Genomic DNA, 22,682 nt, shown 5'->3' with positions numbered 1-22,682 from the left:
GACTAGAGGCAAGTCCCTGCTCCACACTCCAGGGGACGTTGGTAATAGTTGGGAACATTTTTGATTATCATACCTTGAAGATGAGGAAGAAGTCTACTGTTGGAAAGCAGTAGATTGAAGCAGGATGTGACAGGTTGCATGCCTTTAATCTCAGCAGAGATTGAGGCAGAGGCAGGGAGCTCTGTGAGCTCAAGGCCAACCTGGTCTACGTGATGAATCTCAGGACAGCCAGAACCACACAGTGAGACTCTGTCTCAAAAAGAAATAGAAAAAAAAAATTAAAAAGTCAGGGAGTGCTATAACATAGAGATAGCCGTTCCACCCCTAGCCTAGCCAACAAAGAGCTGTTCTGACTGCGTGTCAGGAGTGTCAAGGACAGGGAGTCCTGAGTTACAGGAAGGATTGATAAGGAAAAGCACAGGATTTGATGGATGTCTGAAGTCAGCAGGGTTCCATGTTCTCTGGGACCTGCCTGAGGCAGAAAAGGAGAAAGGCTGGGAGCTGCTGTTAGTAAAGTATTCGGTCCCCCTAAACCTGTCAGTCAGGGACTGGGAGCAGAGAGGGGGAGATGTTGGTCTAAGTACACAAAGATTAGTTAGGCAATTTCGAAGCTCTATTTTGTAGCCCAGTGACGATAGTTAACAGCATATGTAACCAAAGCACAATGTCTCATGCCTGTCATCCTCAATACTCAGGAGGCTGATATAGAAGGATCACAAAACCAAGCTCACCTGGGCAACATGGCAAGACTTTGCTCAAAGAATAATAATAATAACAATAATATGTACTTAAAAATTGCTATCAGGTTGACCTATGTTATTACCACAAAAAAGACGATTATATGAGGTAATGGATATGTGAATCATCTTGTCTTATAATGTATACGTATATCAAGGTATCACAACAGACATGATGAACATACTCAGTCTTCAGTAATCGTGAGTGAGTGACTATCCATAAGTACTCAAGTCCTTTATATAAAGTGGTGGAGTGTCTGCCTACAACCTACGCACACACTTCCATGTACATTGGATTCATTACCACTAATCTCTAAAACCATATACGTGCTATTGTATACTGTTTGGGTACCAACAAGAAAAAATCTGTTCAGCTTCAGAAGACACGCAATTTTTAAGTATCCTTTTGTCCTAAGTTGGTTGAACCCATAGACGACCCAAGAACACAAAACATCATTCCGGGTGTGGGGGGGGGAGGGGTGTAGGTGGGTGTAGGTAAACTGGGAACTTAAGATGAAGTGGGGAAAAAAAGAGAGTGAATTCTTGTGATATCTCCAAAACGGAACTTCCTGAGGGCAGGAACCATATGTGTTCAGCCTTGCCAGAAACCCTGCTATGATGTTATTAAAAAAAAAATGTTATTGAATGGATGATATTTAAAAGTTAAATGAGATGAGGCATTCTCCTCACCTGGAGTCCTTGTAAGTTTGCTGAAAAGCCCGTGAGCTGGGTTTGCATTCTGAATAAGCAGCATTTTAGATTCTGATAAAGGCAGTGCTTTCTCCAGAACCTATTATCTCTTCTTCATACCCTTCACACACACTCCTGAGCCCTCATCAAAGACTTCATAAATACCCTGCCATTTTTAACCCATTTCTTATGTTTGTTTAAGTTGTTGTCCATACGCTGGTAACTCCAGACATAAGTTCAATGGATTTGGATCATGTCCATCAGCATTCGGCTCCCCACTCCAGCTCCTGGCAACCCCACCTACCACACACCCTCCTGATTTCAGGTTTGCTTTCTCTTGTAAGTCTTTTCCTCTTTTATGCAGTCTTTCCCAAAGGAAATGCAAGTATGCCCACTATTCCCTGTGGTGATGACTTCAGGAATTCCTCTAATAAATACTTTCCTAGTGATGGTTTTGTGGTTTTTGTAAATAAGTACATGGCTGTGACATAATACCTCTGTTTCCTGGGTGGTCTTGTTTAGGACAAAGGGGCATTTTTAAAGATGAGTCCATCTTAAAGCTTAAATTAAAAAAAAATAGAGTTCATAGATGATATGGGAAATTGGTTATAGAGATGCAAGAATTACTGGTTTAGGGAACATTAGTATGCTGGTTAATTTTGCCAACTTAGTACAAACTAGAATCATCCAGGAAGAAGGGGGCTTCAATTGAGACAACCTTTCATCAGATTGGCCTGTGGGCAAGCTTGTAGTATACTTCCCTGATTATGATTGACAGGAAGGCCAAGCTCACTATGCATTAGAGCTACCCATGGGCAGGTAGGTGGTCCTGAGTTAAAGAGAAAGCCAGCTGAGCAAGCCACAGAGAGTCAGCCAGGAGACAGAGTTCCTCCAGGGTCTTTAGTCCCTGCCTCAACTCTCCTCCATGACCTGGGAGCTGTAAGAAGGGATAAATCCCTGTCCCCACATTAGTTATCTTGGGTAAATGTTTCCTCATAGCAACAGGATTCCAACCCCGATAACCAGCTAAACCAGGATAACCAGCTAAACCAGGATAACCAGCTAAACCCATTTGTTGTCTACTTTGCTATCCACAGGAAGGCGTTCAAATTACTTCTTCCAAGATTGTTAGGCAACTATTCCAAACCATTTACTTAATTTTTCTTTGATAAAGCTTTTAAACACCACGTATCAATTTTTTACACGCGGTATTTCTAGACAACCTCTTTCATCTCATTAACCTCTCGTTAGACCTGGACTATCACTGCACTTTCAATGGCCATGTTTGACTTTCTATCTAGCCCAAGAATTCTTCCTGCCCCTGAGGAGAGCTGCTTTGAGGGCTGGGGTCTGGGTGAGATGTGAAGGCACGGTGATATACAGGAACAGCACATGAAATAAAGCACCTGGGGTCAGTCAGAAGGGTTTCAGATGGGGACCTGGGAGATGTTACCAGAAGCCAAATCAGGAGAAGATGTCTGCCTTCCAAGGAGAGTGGAGAGACTAAAAAACGTAATTAATTTATTAAATACTAGACATTAAATTAGAATAGGCAGCAAGATACTCTGTGTCATAAAGAACTAAGCTTTGAGGGGTAAAACTTGATGGTGGAGAAATTCTAAGGCCCTCTTGCTGCCTCCAATTATGTAGCTATTAAATAGACTATTGACTGTCATTAAGTAAGGTTGAAACTGCACTTCAGCAGATCGTGCGTGTGCGTGCGCGTGCGCGCGTGTGTGTGTGTGTGTGTGTGTGTGTGTGTGTGTGTGTGTGTGTGTGTGTATACTTATGGTGATAATATACGTATAAATTCAGTGCACTGCTCTGCTATAACTTCTTCCCAGAGAATCCTCATTTAATGCTAGTTTCCCCAAAACGCATAGCTTCACTGGGGATGCTAATTCTTTGCTGTACACCAACCCCTTCTCTGAAAGGTTCCAGAGAACCTTTAAATTACAAGTACAATACAAAATACCTTCTTAACCACACCTCCTAGAAATCCGGGGGAGGGGTGTGGGTTAATGAATAAAAATAGACATATGTGACTTCCCTACAACACAGGCATAAAGTGTGGAGCTGAGGACACACGTTCATGCTTTACCCAGCTAATACAATAGCAAGATAGGATGAAGCTGAAGCCGTGTGGCCATCGGACAGAATCTGACGGCTGAATAAAAAATGGAAAAAGGTCTTGAGCATTGCAAGAGCCTGTTCTCCAAAACAACGAACCCCATTCACTCTTCACTCGCCTCCTGCCTCCTCCATTCCAGACAGCAACACTATTAATGTTATCTCTCCTGCCTCTAAAGAGTAGATTGTTGCCACATTTGGCTAGGGGCACTGCTGAGTTAATCTTGTTGCCTCTGTTGAATTGCTGGTGTCTTGAGTGTAGGGTAAATATGAAGAACAACATCTCACCACCCATGAAAGAAGGCAAGAGAGGAGAGAGAATGATACTGAGTCACACTGGTGCAAAAGCTACCCTGTACTGAATTGTGTCATCATGTGGGTTAGCCAAGGGAGACTGCCTCCAGAGGCATCTACTACCAGTCTCAATCGGGTGTCTCTGTTTGAAGTGCTCAACTGGGACACGGGAGGATCTGAAAGTTCTGAATCCCCATAAAATTCCTGGGCTATGGCTGAGACCAAGACATGGTCCTTTATGGAAAGTTCAGAGTAAGATGTTTCCGTTCTGTAGTCCCCCAGGTGAGCTCTGGGGTCTCCTGGTGATTGAAGAGGGCTTTGCAAGGAAGAGCTGTGTTTATAAATAATGCATTTCCTTTGTCTTGCAGGAATTCTGGAGGCAGAGGTACAATCAGATCAGCTGTGAACAGCTTACATAGCAAATCTAATAGGTTTGTAAATTAGATTTTGTGTTCATTTGTTTTTGCTGTAAGGCAGCTATTAATCTGCTTCTCCTCTTTGCTGGATGGTGCCCTTCTTACTTAGCAAATAGATCTGTTTCATTTCTTGGGTTTTGCATTTCCTTAATCACTTTTGAGGGGAGCTGTCAATGGGAGATCACATGAAATGATCCATGGGGCTAGAGAGGATGTGGAGACGGGAAATACAGATGGGTAAAAGTTACCTTCTGGAAAAGAGCCCACCCCCTTTGTAGAGCTTGAAGTACCACCAACTTACTTGTAACCTGGATTTTTGCTGAGCAGTGGAGCCCCTCAAGCAAGCTAGGACTTTAATCCAATTTCATTGTAGTTGATGGCTTGTCTGGGGATTGAGTTGGGAATAAAGCATTCGAGAACTTTGCTGAGACATCTTAAAATACATAGGGAGTCAACTAAGTAATGTTAACTCTAATTATTGGATGTGCACTCTAAATTCTGAAAGAGCACTCTTACACAGTATGACTGGAAGCCTTTAGGAGGGTCCTTGGCTATGGGGCAGATTGGTGCAGAGAACTGTGCAGACGCACTGCAAGGCAACAAACTCAGATTCACTGCAGATGCCCCATGCTTCTAATTCTCCATTCTCCACAAAATGATGAGTGCCATAGCTCTGACCTCTGTCTCAAAGCCCAAGCTTAAGGAGACCTTAAACATGAGCAAAGGGGGGCTGGAGAAATGGCTCAGCGGATAAGAGCACTGACTGCTCTTCTGAAGGTCCTGAGTTCAATTCCCAGCAACCACATGGTGGCTCACAACCATCTGTAGCGAGATCTGGTGCTCTCTTCTGGAGTGTCTGAAGGCAGCTACAGTGTACTTACATTAAATAAATAAATAAATAAATAAATAAATAAATTTATTTTTTTTTAATGAACAAAGGCTACTGTTCCAATTACTGTTCCTGTTTAACTTCCTCGATGTCCCGTTTTGATACTGCTAGGAACAAGAGGTCCACAACATTCAGAGGCCAAATTTGTCATTCTTCCTTTTTTTTTAAAGGTCTTTTGACCATGCCTGACCTGTAAAATATGTCTGATCTTGACCCTGTGTAGCTGAGGAGAGAAACTGTTCTCGCTTGCCACCATTGCTTCTACAGCTCTAATGGCCTCAACCATATGGCACTTCAAATCAAACATATCTTTTGTCTAAAAAGAAAACAAAGCCAAGATAAAGAAAACCACATATCCGTATACTTCTCTCTGTCTTACTATGGAAAACTGTACCCTTTTGGAGACAGGTGACCCTGCACACCAAGCCCAGGTCTCCATGGTAACTTGAGGAGGCAGAGCCAGATTAAGTCTGAGAACTGAGCAGCCTTGGCAGCCAGGCAGCCCTGGATTCAATGCTGAGTTTTCTAGATAGGGCTTCAGGCAAGTAAATTCACCCTCTAGGTCTTCGTACACCATGCAACTCAATTAATAAAGCAGCCACTTAGAACTGCAAACTATAAGGATCTGTGTAGCCAGTTGCTGAGATGATCAATGCATACATCAGACACTTGCTACTGCCATTAGATGTATTGATAGCATCAGAGAGTGGTGGTGCCTGAGGGTAAAGTTCAAGAGTTCAAAGGTGAATCAACTTCATCTCAAAATGAACCTGTAGTGTTTGAGAGATGTCCTAGGCCCTAAAGGGAATATTTATGGAAGCGAACTAATGTCCTTCAGCAGTCCAGCTGGCTTTGTATAGCACAGAACATATAAATCATGTCAACAGAGGCAGTCCCTATGGATAGTTAAGCCATCCCCTTTATTGTATAGACATGAAGGCAGAACCCAAAAAACTAAAGGGACCTTGCCATGCCCCCTACCTACATAGCACAGGGGTGAAGTTCAGTAGCAAGGCTAGCTATGTAAGATGCGATAACTGGGACTTAGGATCAGAATGTTATCATTATCAGTGCCTGGATCCTTCACTTCTTTTACCACCTTGTACCCAAGAGAAGTCTGGAAACCCCACCTACAGATATCTGAGCAGGTACCCACTACAAGCCTCCCTGATTCCAAAGCTCCAAAGTTTCCTTCCTGAGTGTGCCTGATGCCATGCAAAATGCCCAGTTTCTGGGAGAGCATCACCAGGGCCAAACCCATGAGACGCCAGCCACGATGTTTTTTAGAAAGACCATGTCATTCCAAACAGGAAGATGTTTCTGTCACTCACCCCTACTAATGTAAGTTTCAGTGAATACTGGGGAGTTTTAGGATGTGGCAGCTGTACTCATGGTCCTGAGTTTACTGCTCATGCCCCTAGCCACACAGAAGCAGGCAGTAAAGTACCAGGCCTGGGAAGATAGTGGGTAATGTGCTTGCTACACAAGCTCGAAATGTGTTCAATCTGAAGGACCCATATTAAACAACAACAAAATTAAAGCCAGGTATAGAGGTGCACACTTGTAATCCTAGACCTTGGAAAGCAGAGACAGGGAGGTCTCTGAGGCTGGCTAGCTAGACAGTCCAACCGAATTGCAGGGCTCCAGGTTCAGTGAGAGACGCTGCCTCAGAAAGTAAGACAGAGAACAGTTAAAAAAGACACCTAACAACCTCCTTTAGTCACACGTAGAAGACAATACCAGAGGGGATGCAGCCACACCTCCTGAAGCCCTGGGCAGCGGTGGGAAATAACAGTAATCCTTTAAGAACTCTAGAACCTCAGAGCCTGGTATGTTCCTCTTAGGTGTCTTCTTTCTGTAAAGACCTAAACTTCGGACCAGAGGCATAAGAGGATTTCTCATGGTTGCTCAGTTTGCAAAAATCTCTCCATGATACATTCGGCTTCCTTCCATGATACCATAAAATTCGGAGGTTTGGGTTTTCTGTTTTCTTCTGTAAGTTCCTCTAAGCCTGTATACTAGATAAAGTACATCAGCCACTCTGAATCCTTTCATGGTCTATCCTCTGCAAAGCTATGTGGTCTATCCTCTGCAAAGCTATGTGGTCTATCCTCTTCAAAGCTGCAAAACAGGTGCTGAAAAGCAAAGGGGAACGGAATATGGAGAGATGGAGTGGGCAGACGGGACAAGCGTGCCACACAAGGTAGACCCTAAAAGAATTTGTTCCCAACCTGCATAAAGCAAAACAGAGTATTGAGTTCAGGCATCGCTAGCAGGATTTTCTCTTTTTGAACTTGGTTGTTCCAAGATAAATGTCTTGGACAGAGGTGTTTGGTTTGAACTCTCAAAGGCCTATAGCATTCAGTATTACAAACCCACTTATTATTCTAACAGGAAGAATGTGCTGCCGGCTAGACAGAAGGAACTTGGGATGTGACCCACATGTATCTCTGTGCACTGGCAGGAGGCAGGCTGGCTTCTAGGCCGGCTTCAAAGATATCAGTGTAGCCTGGTTTCTTAGAAACCTACTAGCATAGATTTCAAGTGTCTGAGTTCAAAAGGCCCTGCTGTCCCTGAGTCAGACAGAAAGATAGTTTATATCCAGCACTGCGATCTGCTTCAGGAATACAAAGCCAGCTAGTTCCTTCCTCCATGCCAGGCTTCTCAGGACCAATTTAAATGCCAAATTCAACAAGTGGTTATTTATTGGATACCTGCTATGTTAAACCATTATGAAATGGAGAAATGAATGAGTAAAATCCCTCACTTGAAGTCTAGTAAGACAGGCAAATACAAGACTGATAATTCTATCATAGATAGATGATTTTCTATCAGCAAAAAATTAGCAACAGAAGCCGGGCAGTGGTGGCGCACGCCTTTAATCCCAGCACTTGGAAGGCAGAGGCAGGCAGATTTCTGAGTTCGAGGCCAGCCTGGTCTACACAGTGAGTTCCGGGACAGCCAGGGCTACACAGAGAAACCCTGTCTCAAAAACAAACAAACAAACAAACAAACACTAGCAACGGAAGAACCAATGTTATGGCACAGTGATCAAAGGCAGTTGCCACAAAGGTTGATGACCTGAGTTCTATTTCTAGGACCCATACAGTGGAAGGAGAGAATGGACTCCTGCCCCTGTCCTCTTACCTTCACGCACACACACACATACAATTTGAAAAAGTCTTAAAAGGAAGAAAGTGACAGGAAGGAGGGGAAAGGGGTGAAACCACAGGCTATAAGGACTTTGACCTATGTGGGCTTAGCTATCTTTGTGAAGTTTGTGGGCCAGCATGCAGTAGTTTATGATTTCCCCTTGTGAGCAGTCTTCACTGTAGCTAAGAAAGGAAACTGTACGGTCCTGGCAGAGAGTGCCTAGTTCCCTCGAAGCAGAGGTAGGAGGGAGGGAAGAGCAATTGTAGAACTCCACTTCCTGTTTCTAAGAACCAGGTCCTGGCAGAGAGTGCCTAGTTCCCTCGAAGCAGAGGTAGGAGGGAGGGAAGAGCAATTGTAGAACTCCACTTCCTGTTTCTAAGAACCAGCGTCTGTAGGCTCTTCCCAAGGGAGAGAGCTTGTGCATTCTAGAAGATAAATAGACTTCCCTTCTCAGGTAATAACGGCAATTTTGTTCTTGTGAAGTTTACATTCAAGCCCGTGCAAAAACAGAACTATTAGACGTACGTGTCGTGGGCAGGCTCACAGATCATCTCTACCTTCGTGTTTCTTTTTACCCCTTCCAGAGCTGAAGTTGTAATAAATGGCTCTTCACCGCCAGCTGTCGCTGACAGAAGTAATGAAAGCCTTAAGCACAACATCCAGCCAGCCTCATCCAAATGGAGACACAACCAGACGCTCTCTCTGAGGATCAGGTATTGGTCGGTCACTACAGAACAAGAAAGGGGCAGGCCTGGCCTTCTCTACCAGGGGCCTCCAAACTGCTGCTCTCTGTTATTTAAAGAAGCCAGGATAGAAATAAAATGTATCCCTCCTGAAGAAACAGGTTTCATCTATTAAATGATCAACTAAATATCAAAACCTGGGACAAGTCCAGCCGCATGCCCCAAATGGATATGTGGCCATTTGGACAAGGGGAGGTCGTGGGTAAACCACAGGGTCCTCGGATCAGGCCAGGAGCTCTGCTTCTAGGCAGCTCAGGTTACAGTTTGCCTCTTTCTCCAATATAAAGAGTTGCTTCTTGTTTGTCTCAACCTGATATTTGTGTCCCCATTCTATGACAGTCCCTCACCTGTCTGTACCTCCCATGGCCTTTGTAGAATGCAATCCTATATCCTCACCACCACTAACATGAGAATACACAACTCTACCTGAGAGATCCAGAGCTGACCTGACAGGTGGTAGACCAACCACAGAGCTAACTGTCTAAGCCAGAAAAAGAAAAGCTTTTGTCCTGCCTTGGTGCCTTCAGATTGCAATCATCCTTGGGTGGTAGACATGGAAAGGAATTATAACTTCAGCCCTTGGGACTCTGGGTTGAGATGCTGTTGTGATCCACCCAGCAGCTACTCATCTTTCTAGGCATTGAGCTGTGTGGCCCAGGCTGCAGGCATGAATAGACATGTTAGGCAGAAAAATACAAAAATAAACAAAGGCAACTCAGGAGGATGTTCACACCAGACAGTACTGTATCTTGCAAATATGTGAAGCTAAGGAGATTGCACTGAAGAGAGCTATTCACTTTCTAAGGGGTCCAAGAAGGCTACTAGGAAAGGTCTAGTTTTGAAGGATAAAGTAGGAGTTTGTCAAGTGTGCCATGCTGCATCCTGCACTCACAGAGTCTGAATATGATATTTGTGACGAGGGATGAAAGAGAATTGAACAGAGAAGATAGAGAAAGGGGGTGGGAACAGGGCAGTGTGAGAAAAGGCTTGATGATCCTGCAGGGCTTCAGCGTTCTGAAGCAAAGGTAGAGGGCAACATATAATGTAGCAAGAGGCGGGGAGTTACCAGCCACATCAGGTGGCTCCACCCCCTACCTCTAGATGTTCCACTTGAAGACAAAAAGAGCATAGGACTAAAGAGTACTGACATCTGGGAACCCAGGAATTGAGAGGCCAGCTGGAAGAGCTGCCATGGGGACCACCCTTTCTCAGCACCTCTTTGGGAACCACCTAGGTGAGACCCGATCCCCGCCCCCCTTCCCCCACCCCTGTTGCACTGTCCAAACAGCCAAGTGATTTCATCTGGGACTCAGTGGAACTGACAAGACAGATGCACAGCAGCAAACCCCACCAGCCTTTGGCTAAAGTCACAGCAGTTATTCACCCTAGATGGCTCTAGAAGCCAGTGTTCTGAGCGCTGCCCCAGCAGCTCTAGAAGGAGCCTTCTTGCCTCTGCTGGCTTCTTGGGACTCCAGGTGTCCCTGTGGTTGCTTTACCCTGATATCTATCTCTTCTGCCCTGTCGTCTGAGTCAGTATAACCTCATCCTCTGTTTCTCACAGGATGTGGTCCATGGATTTAGAGCCCACAGGGAATCTAAGATGATCTCATCCCAAGATCCTTAATCTTGAGAAACTGTTTCTTGGTAAAATCACATCCATGGGTCCCAGAGATTTGGAATTGGTCATATCTATCAGGTGGCCACCATACTCCATGTTCCCCACTATAGCACATGAGGGTAAAAACCTACAGCCAGAACCTAGCTACTTCAACTCCCTCTGGCCCTTTTCTGTAGGAACTCTGAAAAGAAGATGAGAAGTAGACGCACACATTCATGTGTACTCATGTGCACACACATGCACACACTCACACACATGGATGCATACACACATACCCCATTTGTGAAGAAGAGCAGATCATTGCTTCCATAAGGAGTCTGCAAACACCAGCCACTGTAGAAGGAAGAATATGCCTCCACCCAGAGGGAGAAGGAATTTCCCTCCACTCAATTAGTTGCCAAAATTATTCACAATAAAAGATTCTGTAAGTGATTTGGAATGATATTTAATAATTGATTGTAATTTCTCATAATTAAGTTAGAAATTAACTCCCTCACAGAGGTATTTATTTATGAGCTTTCTGGGGGCTTTCTTTGCTTTTAAATACTTTGGGGTAAGTAATTGCATGGGATATTAGCAATTTCCAAACCATATTAGTGTGTCAAGTTATATAATCTTTAGTGAAGTGTAGTAAATAAAACGCTTTTGTTTCCAGCTAAGAAGTAAGAAATGCTAAGCCAAGGTGGCTCTCGCCCTGCACGGTTCCTGAAGACTCCATTCACTAATGTGCAATGGCTAGTGGGTGGAGCATGCCATGCCCAAGGGCTTCTGGCTGTCCCTTGGCTACCTCAGAACATCCCAAGCCTGCATGTGCATCAATCATCTGACCTGGAGCCTGACAGAACCAGGCTTCTTCAGGTGTCAGCTGCAGCTTCTAGATTCTTCCTAGGTTCCAGGTATCTAGACATGCAACCTCCTGGGACTTGCCTCAGGGTATATACCTTTCAAGCTTTGCAGGCTCAAGGCTCAGGGTTACCAAAGGCACATCCAGGTGGAGTCACACATTCGCAAGCCACACGAGCATTCTGTGGATGGAGACAAGCTCCCCTGGGCCTGTTCTCCAATGGGGCCTTGCTGCAGGAGATGCAATTAGATCAGCTGACCCAAGCATGCAGCCCCATCCCCGTATGACTGAAATCTCTATCCTGTCTTTTTGTTGGTGGTGGTGGGCTTTTTTGTTTTTTGGGTTTTTTGGGGTTTTTTGTTTTTGTTTTTTATTTGTTTTGTTTTGTTTTTGGTTTATTTGTTGGTTTTTCAAGAAACTTTTCCAGAAATCCCTAGCTGTCTGGATCTCTCTCTCTCTCTGTATATGTGTGTGTGATAAATATATATGTATATAGTGTATATAAATATACATCATATACATATACATTTACATATACATATATAGACCAGTCTGTCCTTGAACTCAGACATTCCCCTAGCTTTGCCTCCCAGTTGCTGGGACTAAAGGTGTGTGCTGTCTGTCATCTGTGTGTAGGCGTGTTCTTGTGGAGGGCAGAGGTCAACCTCTGACCTTGTTCCTCAGGAGCTGTGCACCTTAGTTTTTGAGACAGTCTCTCATCAGCCTGGAACCTGCTGAGTAGGCTAGACTGGCTAACATTTGAGCCCTGGAGATCTGTGTGTCTTCACTTCTCCAAGACTGGAATCACAGGCACACGACACTGTGCCTGGATTTTTTAAATGTCGGTTCTGAAGATCGGACTTTCATGACAAACGCTTTACCAACTGTGCTATCTCTCTAACCCTTTAGGCAGTTCTTTTAAAAATTTAATTAAAATATAATTAAATCTCTTTCCCTTTTCCTTTTCTTCCTCCAGAAACCTCTCTCGTGTACCCACTGCCATCCTCTCTTTCAAACTTGTGGCCTCTGCATCTTAATTGTTGTTACCTCTGTGTGTGTGTGTGTGTGTGTGTGTGTGTGTGTGTGTGTGTGTCGAGATAGGTAGATAGATAGATAGATAGATAGATAGATAGATAGATAGATAGACAGACAGACAGATGGAATTCCTAAATGTATAAACACAACTAGCTCAATCTGTATGTTACTTATGTATATGATTTCAGGGCTGATCATTTGGCACTGGACAACCAATTGGGGAGTGGGTGGCTTCTCTGCTTTCAGCATTCCTTAGCTATCCCTGGTTCTTTTCTAATGTTGTTGATCTTATGAGCGCTGTTCCCCTGACATTAATGTGTCTTTATTATCATCCTATAGGTATAACCTATCACCTACATATAGGTCCTTAGGTTTCTATAAGTAGAGCTCATAACTGGTACTCAGACTCCTAGGGACAGGCTGTGTTGGGAGTAAATTCTCATGGTAATTTCATAAAGACATCCATTCCTTTCCAGACATGACTCTAGTCCCTCCCTGTGCTATTCTAGAACTTTCCCTCTACATCTGACTTACCCTGGAACCTAGAGAGCTGTAGTTTGATCACTTTCTTCTGAATACACACAGAGGAACATTTTCTGTACCAGGGGGAGTGTCACAATTCATAAACCCCAGGAGACAGCAACTAGAGGAATAACAACTCATCCACAAAATGGGCCAGTGCACAGACCAGGAGGCCATGCTCATAGGACCACACAGACTGAAGCAGTGATTCTTCATCTCACTCCACAGATCCAGCTACCTGTACCCCACCTCCCACTCCTCCCCAGTCCCCATGCCTAAAGAAAACTTCCTGCAAAAGTAGAGGCCAATGAGGAATGAGGGCATATGTTACTCTGGCTTCTCGCTATGCTTTTAGATCTTCCTGTTAGATGGTAGTTCCCCTAAGATAGACAGTTTGATACAGGGTGGGCCAAAGGGCTGCCTTTGCCCAGTAAAAAAGGTTTCCTGCTGTTTATGCAACACCAACCCATCTAGGGCAGTGGTTCTCAACCTGTGGTTTGAGATACCTTTGAGGGTTGACCTTTTTACAAGGATGGCAGGTCAGATACCCTGCATATCAGATATTTACATTGTGATTCATCAAAGTAGCCAAATTACAGTTATGAAGTAGTAACAAAAGATAAATTATGGTTGAGGGTCACCACGACATGAAGAACTGCAATAAATGTTCAGAGCATTAGGAATATTGAAAGCCACTGTTCTAGGGACTTCTGTAAAGCTTAGAGAACATTCCTGAGGGCAACTGAGCTCTGGGTGCGCTCACCATATTTTCTGGGTTGCAGCATCTTTACATGGTGACACAGGATAGAACATCTGAGCCAGTACACAGCATCTAGCAGCATGGAGACTTTCTTTATTTGGTTTTCACAGGAAGCAAATTTTAAAGTTCTTGGATGCGGAGAAGGATATTTCTGTCCTTAAGGGGACCCTGAAGCCTGGAGACATTATTCATTATATCTTTGATCGAGACAGCACAATGAACGTGTCCCAGAACCTCTATGAACTCCTCCCCAGAACCTCACCTCTGAAGAATAAGCATTTCCAGACTTGTGCCATCGTGGGCAACTCGGGGGTCTTGCTGAACAGCGGCTGTGGCCAGGAGATTGACACACACAGCTTTGTCATAAGGTAACCATCCACCAGCAGCAAGGGTTGTGGCACTAAGTGGCAGGTATCTGGAAGTATATTAATGTGGCTGAAACAAGCCCCATTAATTGGGTACATTCTGTTCTCAACCTTCATTGCTTGTCAGAATGGCTTTGAGAGAGCATTAGTGACTTCTCTCATTGCTGTGAGCCAAACATCCCACAAAAGCAGCCTAAAGGAGGAAGGGCTCATTTGCAGCCCAGAATTTGAGGGTCCATCATGATGGAGAAAGCATGGCAGCAAGAGTTTGAGGCAGCTGCTGGATTGCATCCACAGTTAAAAAGTAGATGAGTGTTTGCTCAGCTCATTTTTCCCCATTTTGTTCAGCCTGGAAACCCAACCCATGGGATAGTGTAACACATCCCATAGTGAGACTTCCTTTTCAGTTAGACCTCTCTGGAAAGTCTCTCAAAGGCATACTGAGAGGTGTGTGCCCAAATCCAATCATGTTGACAATGGAGATTGGCAATCACAGGGAATCATGTCTCCAATCACAATGTACATCTAGTCAATTAAATCATGTGCAGGACCGGACCAGGGCATTGTGTGACCCAGAGAATGTAAGTGATTCTGGATTGTATCTAAGGTTGGGAATCAGAGAGAGAGTACAGAGCTGAGCAGACTATGACCCTTAGCATGTCTTGTAAACAACTACTCCTGCCCACCCTCACCCTGCTAAGAGTGTTCTGGGCAAAGCTGGGTGTTTTTGCTAAAGCAATACAGAGCACATACAGGCTGCAAAGCTGGGAATATTTATTGTCTGGCTCCTTACAGAACCAGCTTGTTCTCTGAAAACACTAAACAGAACCTGGTACAAAAGGGATAAGAAAATCTGGATGGATAGTTACTGGGGTCAAGGCTGAAAAACTCTTCCCAGTATTCTAGAAGGTGGTGTTCTAACTGTAATGTTAGAATCCTGGAGTCAAAACCTAGGAAATGAAAAAGTGAGACAGAAACTCGACAGTCATTTCCTCTATAATATCAGCTCTTGTTTTGCCATCACTGGAGACATTGTGACAGTTACCCATGGCCCTGGTACCTGACCCTCGAGCCATACAAACTCAGAAAGAAGGCATTGCTGTCTCCTGGACAAAAGTAGGACACATGGTGCCTCAAGTTTCATCCCAAACTGTTCCCAGCCCTGGCAGAAATCTGAGCCGTAACACACATTTGTTCTCCTTGACCAGATCTCTCTGTGCTTGGCAGAGCCAATAGCTCTGCCCCTACATTCCGAAACCCTCCTGTCTAAAGATTGGTTAAGACAGGGTTTAAAGAGGAAAATGTGTGGGAAATTGTCTGACTGGAAGCCAGAGAGGTGAGGCGTAGGGGACAGCTGTTACAGTGGAGGACACAGGGCAAAGCGTCCTCCCAGGATCAGCTCACCACAGAGTAGACAGCAGTGAGGGAGCCTTTCTGACCTAGTGTAGCTCTTGCAGGTCATGACCCTGTACTTTGATATGAGGGATGGGTTTCAACAGTTAGCTTCCCTGCCATGAGAAGGCCCACTCCTACCTGAGGAGAGAAGGCCCACCCTGGATAAACATGGTTGGCATTATCCTATGGGGCTGAGGTCCCAGGCTGAATGAAAAGAGAGTCTCTAGAAGCCCCAGCGAGGATCCGGCCCACAGTTTCCAGTGTGAGTTCTGAAGCGCATTCTTGGTTCCATTGGTCATTTGTCACGTGACTTGGAGTAGATCACTCCCCCTTTCCTGGGCCTTGTTTACAGCTATAAAATGTTTGGGTTGCATTGGCTGATTCTGAGGACCTCCCATGATGAAGCCTTTTCAGATTTCTCCACACTTGAATGTGGCTATGTATCTGGTGGTCATTGAATGCAGAGGCACTGGATATGAAGTGGATATCCTGAGACTGATTTACCACAAGACCCCAAAGGAGGTATACAAGATCCCTTAGGGAGAGGCTAGGCTATGCCCTGCTGACCCCACATCCACAAGCACACATACACAATCAACAGAAAACGAGGTCATGAGTGTTAGGTGATGTAACGTATGTGGACATACCCCACGTTCCCACATGATAGTACACCAAGTATTCATTCTCTATAAACTATGTTTCTGCTGCACTGACTCACCCCCAGTGAGCTCCTGAGATGACAGTAGTCTTTTCTATCAACGTCTGCACCACCTCCAGGCTAAGGACCTGCTAGCACACAGGAGGACCACAAAGGGCTGTACTTCAGCAACAAATACTAAAAAGATCTTAAGGGAGGCCTGCCTTTATCTATCAAAGTCTGAAAAATCAGTTTTCCTTGTTTATGTTTCTGCTCCCTTCCATGTGAGGGGCACACAGAACATTGCCACTCCCTCAGAAAACTACTGAGAGACAGGACCCCAGGAGTCCTAGTAGGTCACAGAATACATGGAGCAAGTAAACTTGTGACACGTAGCACCTCCCACAAGGAAGAACAGACTGAAAGGGGGGGGGAGCCAGAGCTGGTCCAGGAGGCTCTGTTGAGCAGATGCAGGCTACACACTGGCTGCTGAGACATGAGATGGCTGAGATAGCTAGGCCCAAGAGGATGGCACAAGACTACAAGGCCAGGATGAGGAGAAATGCCATCCTCAGCTTCATTCTTCTAAGTAGCACACATGCATATACATATATACATGCGCATACACATACATACACACACATACATGCACATACACAGACATACACAGAAATATACACACATACAAAATACACATATATGCACATACACATACATACATACATACATACATACATACATACACATACACACACACATGCACATATACAGATATACAGACACACACACACATAATATACATATATACATGCACATACACAGACATACACAGAAATACACACATACAAAATACACATACATACACATGCATATACACACATATACACATATACATATATAAACATGCATACACATACATATACACACATACATACACATACACACATATACACATACAACATACACACACACACACACACACACATACACACAGTAAATTACCATCAACATAGTTCCTTAAGATATGCTGTGCCCTCATCATGTTGCTAATAGCAGCAGGCTCATAGCATCCGGTGTTAGACTGTGCATGTCTATGAGCTAACTCAGCTCTCAGCACTATCCTTTCCAGTGAGGAAATTGAGGAAGGGATGGCCAAATTCAGGTGACTAGTTACAGTCAGGGGTAGGCTGTGGAGCTGGCAGCCTAGCTCCAGAGCCACAACAGCTACCCCTCGTTTGAGGCTTCCTCTACTCGTACCTGTGATAAAGCTCTTTTTGGAAGGGGCCAGCTCCCTTCCAGCCAGAAGCCAGTCCTATCTCCAACGCAGCTCCCTCACCACGGACTCTCTTTGAACAGAGCCTAGAGCCACCAGAACCAAGGTCAGAAACACTTCATGCACTCCATGCCAGTGGGAAAGAACATTTCACACAGGCCCAGCTGCCATGCCTAGCAGCAGTGTCCATACTGACACCTACTACTGGACAAGCTTGGACCCCACAGACCCCCCACACCTACCCCATGTAAGTGTGAAGCCTCTGCTATGAATAGCCCTGCCCTCAGAGGGTACAAATATGCGGAGATCCCTTCCAGTGGAGGCCTTTCAGATTGTCATTATGATCATCAGTGTGTTTCCTACCTCCTGACCTGTCCTCAAATCAACCAGGGGCCCAGTACACCTGTGCTTCCTTCTCTGCCCCAGGGCAGTTGGTGATTGTCTGCGGAGAGCTGGACAGGATTAGATCCCCCTGGCTCTGCTCTCAAGACTGGGAGTCAGCCCACAAACAGAACCAACCAAAGCTTTGGGAGCCTGGCTCAGCTGGCCTCGGAGTACTACGGAGCTATGGGTGGCCCCAGATGGGCCACTGTGCTGGACGTACCCTTGCGCCCCACCCCACCCCACCCCCCACCCCTGCCCTGCTCTCCAAGGTCTACAGCAGGGGCATCTGAAGAGGTCTCCAGCATTTCTCTTCCCAACAATTTTATGCCACCGTTGGAGATAGTAAGCCTGGGGCTAGAGATGGAGACAAGAGGTATTTGGAGAGGCTCTGAAGAGTTCATGACCTTCTGAGTCAGACACCACAAAGTCTGAATCCTAATGGTCCCCTTCCTGACTCAGGAGATTTGGGCAAGTTAATTGGCATCTGAGGGTTACATTCCTCTCATCTGTAAAATTAATACAGGTTCACAGTAAAATGAACTGACCCGTGAAAGGATACAAGCCAGGTGGCCAGCGTAACCCAGGGCTCAGGGATGCCCCCTTGCTATCGACTTCCTTTCCCAGTCAAAAGTTGAACAGTTATCACTTAAGGGCAGGACCAGCCGGTGTGTCTGAAGTGATGGCACCTGGCCCCGCCCTCACACACAGCCAGCCTCCATACTGTACATACTTGCTGTGCATTCTCAGACATATACCCACTGATCTGAAGATTTTTTTCTCACCAACCAGTCCTCCAGGGAAGACAGTGCCTACAGGCTGTAGACTCAGTCCCTGATGCCCTCAGCTCAGGCAGGAAGCCTTGTGTGCACATCTAGGGCAGGACCCTTGAGGGAGGGACCCAAAGCAGTCCTGCAGTGAAGTTCAAGAGCAGGCTAATGGGCTAGGCAAGAGAGTGCAGTATGCAGATCTGCCCACACTCCTTGTTCCAAGACCCTTCAAATGCCTCTCTACTGCCTTCAGAGCCAAGTCCCTGCATAGCCAACCTCTGATATCTCAGCTGGCTGCTCTTTTGTTCTCTGTCATGATCATCTAGGTAGCATTTGTTAGTCAGACCCACTCAACACACCCTCCTCTAAACACCCATGCTGCGCCATAGTCTCTGCCCTCAGGCAAATTTCTTGTGCCTAAAATCCCATAGCATGGTAGGTTTTTTTTTTTTTTTAAGCTGCTTGGAACCCAAAAAGGAAGAGATTTTTAGAAAGTATATGTATGCACATGCATATACATATATAAATGTAAATTCTTAAGCTCTGAGGCCTGCTGAATCAGGACCTGGGGGATCCTATTTTTAACAAGTCTCTGTGGGATTCTTCTGATTTTACAAACTGGAGACAAGCTCTTTCTCTGGGCCTGTCCACCAATGCTCTTTTGCTCATCCATCCTTTAGATTTCCCTCCCTGCTCTGACACCTGACACTCCTCTAGTCCATAGAAAGATGACAGCAGTTAGCACTGGCTATGCCCTCCTTATGGTCCAGCAGCATTCTGAGTACCCACTGTTCATGTGGTGGCCGTCACAGCCAAAGTCATGGGAGCTCCCAGAAAGCACAGAGATGCAGAAAAAACAAAAAAAAAACAAAAAACAAAAAACAAAAAAAAAAAAAAAACAAACAAACTGCCCATTAGCACACAGGTAAAGCATGCCAGATCTGAGTTTTGAATCTGGAAATCTGTCTTCTGAGCCCTCACTGTAAAGGGTCACCTACTGGGTCGAGGCGCACCTGTTAAAAAAAGCAACCTCATTGTGGGACCGAGGGCAAGCCCTGTTGCTCCTCTTTTAGACATTAGCCTGTAGGGGAGTGGCATTCTGTGTCTAAGGATATAGCAGAGGCTCAGTAAACATTTGAGGCAGAAGGAAGAGAAAGGATGATAGGAGGTGCTTGTGATCCATGAAGTATCCTGCATCTCTGAGGAAGAAGACAGAAGCAAGAAGCGGCCGAGGACAGGGTCAAGTTCAATGTAAGAAGGGCTATCTTCCCCAAACAACCATGTTTGCTTTTTATTCCTCAGGTGCAACCTGGCTCCAGTTCAGGAGTATGCCCGGGATGTGGGCCTCAAGACAGACCTAGTGACCATGAACCCCTCTGTCATCCAGCGGGCCTTTGAGGACCTTGTGAACGCCACGTGGCGGGAGAAGCTGCTGCAGCGGCTGCACGGCCTCAATGGGAGCATCCTGTGGATCCCTGCCTTCATGGCCCGGGGTGGCAAGGAGCGTGTGGAGTGGGTCAATGCTCTCATCCTGAAGCACCATGTGAACGTGCGCACGGCTTACCCTTCCCTGCGCCTGCTGCACGCAGTCCGAGGGTGAGTAGCTCTCATTGCTAAGGGTGGGCTGTGCGGGGTAAGCAGGGCTGCAGCTCAGACGCAGTTCCACCTCCACACCCATTAGCCGAATGCTCTTAGCAAGCCTTGTTGAGCCTCCATCAGCAACGAAGGAGATTGGCAAATGGGTATCATCCGGGTGAGCTGCCTCCTTCCCGTGCTCTTAAGAAAGCAATTGGAGGTCGTATTGAGGCTCAGTGGACTGGTGCAATGAACTTGGGAAGGAAGATGGAGACTGATAAGTCTCATATCTGCCATCTCAGGTAGGTGATCTCTACCAGGAACAAATGGCAGTGACTTCAATATGTCACCTTAAGCTCTATGGACTTTAATTGCCTTGTCAGTAAGTAGGTACGGGGAGGGTAACGTTGCTGGGGTGTAAAGACTACATGAGATGACGTCTGGGCAACTAATACAGATACACTGTCACCATACTTGTCACCCACACCCTTGACTCTCTCACTAAGCCTTGGGTCCAGTCCGTAGCACGCCATAGAAAGGGCGTGGTGGCAGTAAACTCAGTACTTGGGCAGTGGAGGCAGGAGGATCAGAAGTTCAAGGCCATCCTTGGGGCCACAGTGAGCTCAAGGGCTGCAGGAGGCTCTGTCTAAAACAAGAATAAGATAATTTTTTAAGAAAGAAGAATTGTTTAAGTTCACATGGATCTAGTTAGGCTTTTTCAATAGCCCCAGGCAAACTGAAAATTCCTAATTTCATGCTTATTTCTACCCAACGGTGAGACTAGGCACAGACTCGCCCAGCAGGAATCTGGACCAGGAAAACTGCCTGGGATCCTACCCTAGGTGACAACAGCCAGCGAGCTCTATGCTAAGCAATTACTCACTCTGTTCCAATGATCTGTTACAGGGTAAGAAATCACGCCAAAATTTAGGATTGAGAGAAGCAGTCATCATCCTTTGCAATTGCTCCTAGTCAGGGGCTCAGCCATCCCTCGGCTGGATGGTCCTAGGCCAAGCTGTACCTCACAGTTGCAGTCAGATGGTGGCTGGTGATGGGACGTTGGATACAGCTGGTATTGAGTACATCTCTTTTCACATCATTTGGGGATTAGGACCTAAGTAAATGGGTGGATGGCAGTACCATACTCTGAGATATAAGAGCTTGAAGAAGCCTAGGTGGTGGGATAGGAGTAGGTGCTGAGGAGTTGAGTACCTTCTTGAACATAAATTTGAGATATCTGTTACAAATATACATCACCAACCTACCCAACAGTCCATCCAAGCAAGGGGCCAATCACAGCTTCCAGTGCTGACTCCTTGCTAACATGGGCACATGGGAATGTTCTTTCATGGGCCGTCAACATAATAACGGGAAAGCCATCTGAGTCACTCACAAAGGACTCGTGCTCATGAAAAACAGTGACTGGATAGCATTCATGCCTATGAACAAAGCTGGATATATTTCAGTATGTGTTATCTCAGAGAACCCACTGGCCCCAAGATAGAACTAGAGACAAACCTCAAGGGTAACCAGCTCGAGGCTGGTGAAACAGTGCTGTCCGTTCCAGAGGGACACTAGGTACTGGAGACCCTCTTTGGCATCTTTCCACTCCATTCTGTAAGAGTGGGTCTGTCAGAGTAACCTTCATCTCCAGGGCTTAGGCCCCATGCCTTGAAGGGCATTTATTCCTGGAAGGAGGCTTCCTAAGTTGATCTGACAATTCAAGGAGATAATGGAAGACAAGGAACTGCCCTGTGACAATAAGAGCAGAAGTCCTTTGGATGGGGCTGCAGGCAGCCACCTGGAAGAAGCCTCTACAGCCAGAGCTATTTTTAGCCATAATTGACTCACTTTCATCTGTCAAAATAGCATTAAGCAGCAGTAATGAGCCCTTTAAACAAACAGGCTGTGGATCCTGGGAGCAAGGCAGCTCTCTTTGCAAGCACACCGGGAGGGAATACTGCAGGAGCAACAAGTGAACTACCCCACCTCACACCTTTAACCAGGGGAGGAGGAGAAGGAGGTGTCTAGAGATGGATTTCTTCAGTCAGGTCTCTCCATCGTTTTAAGTACTGAGTCCAGTGAGAAGAGGGCAGCCTGTGTCATTTGGAGAAAGCTTGCCTCCATCTCACGGTGGCTTTACCTGATGTTCACTGAAAACGAAAGAACAGGCTGGGTGTGCAAAGTGAAATCGTGGAAGAAATGTCAAGGGGGTAGTAGAGAAGAAGGTGAGGGACCAACTATGCATAAAGGATGCTCTTTCTGGAAGTGACAAAGAAAACCCATAGAATAGGCAGAAATATTTACAAGTAGTATGTCTGGTGAGGAACCAACATCCAGGATCTATTCAGAACTCGTACAGCTTAACAGCAGAAGCACAAGCAACCCAATTCAAAAACGGGAGAAGCATTCAAATAGACATTTCTCCAAAGAAGATATGCAAATGGATAATTAG

General features: G+C 45.6%; 1 protein-coding gene across 2 annotated transcripts in view; it reads left to right on the top strand.

Annotated features, from left to right (window-relative positions):
• Positions 1-22,682, top strand: part of St8sia2 (ST8 alpha-N-acetyl-neuraminide alpha-2,8-sialyltransferase 2) — a 74,609-nt gene that overhangs the window by 32,788 nt on the left and 19,139 nt on the right. The window contains exons 2-5 of one of the 2 annotated variants that reach the window (NM_009181.2): positions 4,220-4,282; positions 8,894-9,022; positions 13,942-14,199; positions 19,955-20,248. In NM_009181.2, coding sequence (NP_033207.2) covers positions 4,220-4,282; positions 8,894-9,022; positions 13,942-14,199; positions 19,955-20,248 — 744 coding nt within the window. The remainder of the gene's footprint in view (positions 1-4,219; positions 4,283-8,893; positions 9,023-13,941; positions 14,200-19,954; positions 20,249-22,682) is intronic. The other variant, XM_006540731.2, reaches the window with a different exon arrangement.

The sequence above is a fragment of the Mus musculus genome, chromosome 7 (genome assembly GCF_000001635.26).
Source record: "Mus musculus strain C57BL/6J chromosome 7, GRCm38.p6 C57BL/6J".
NCBI lineage: Eukaryota > Metazoa > Chordata > Mammalia > Rodentia > Muridae > Mus > Mus musculus.
This window is presented reverse-complemented; position numbering and strand designations above follow the sequence as displayed.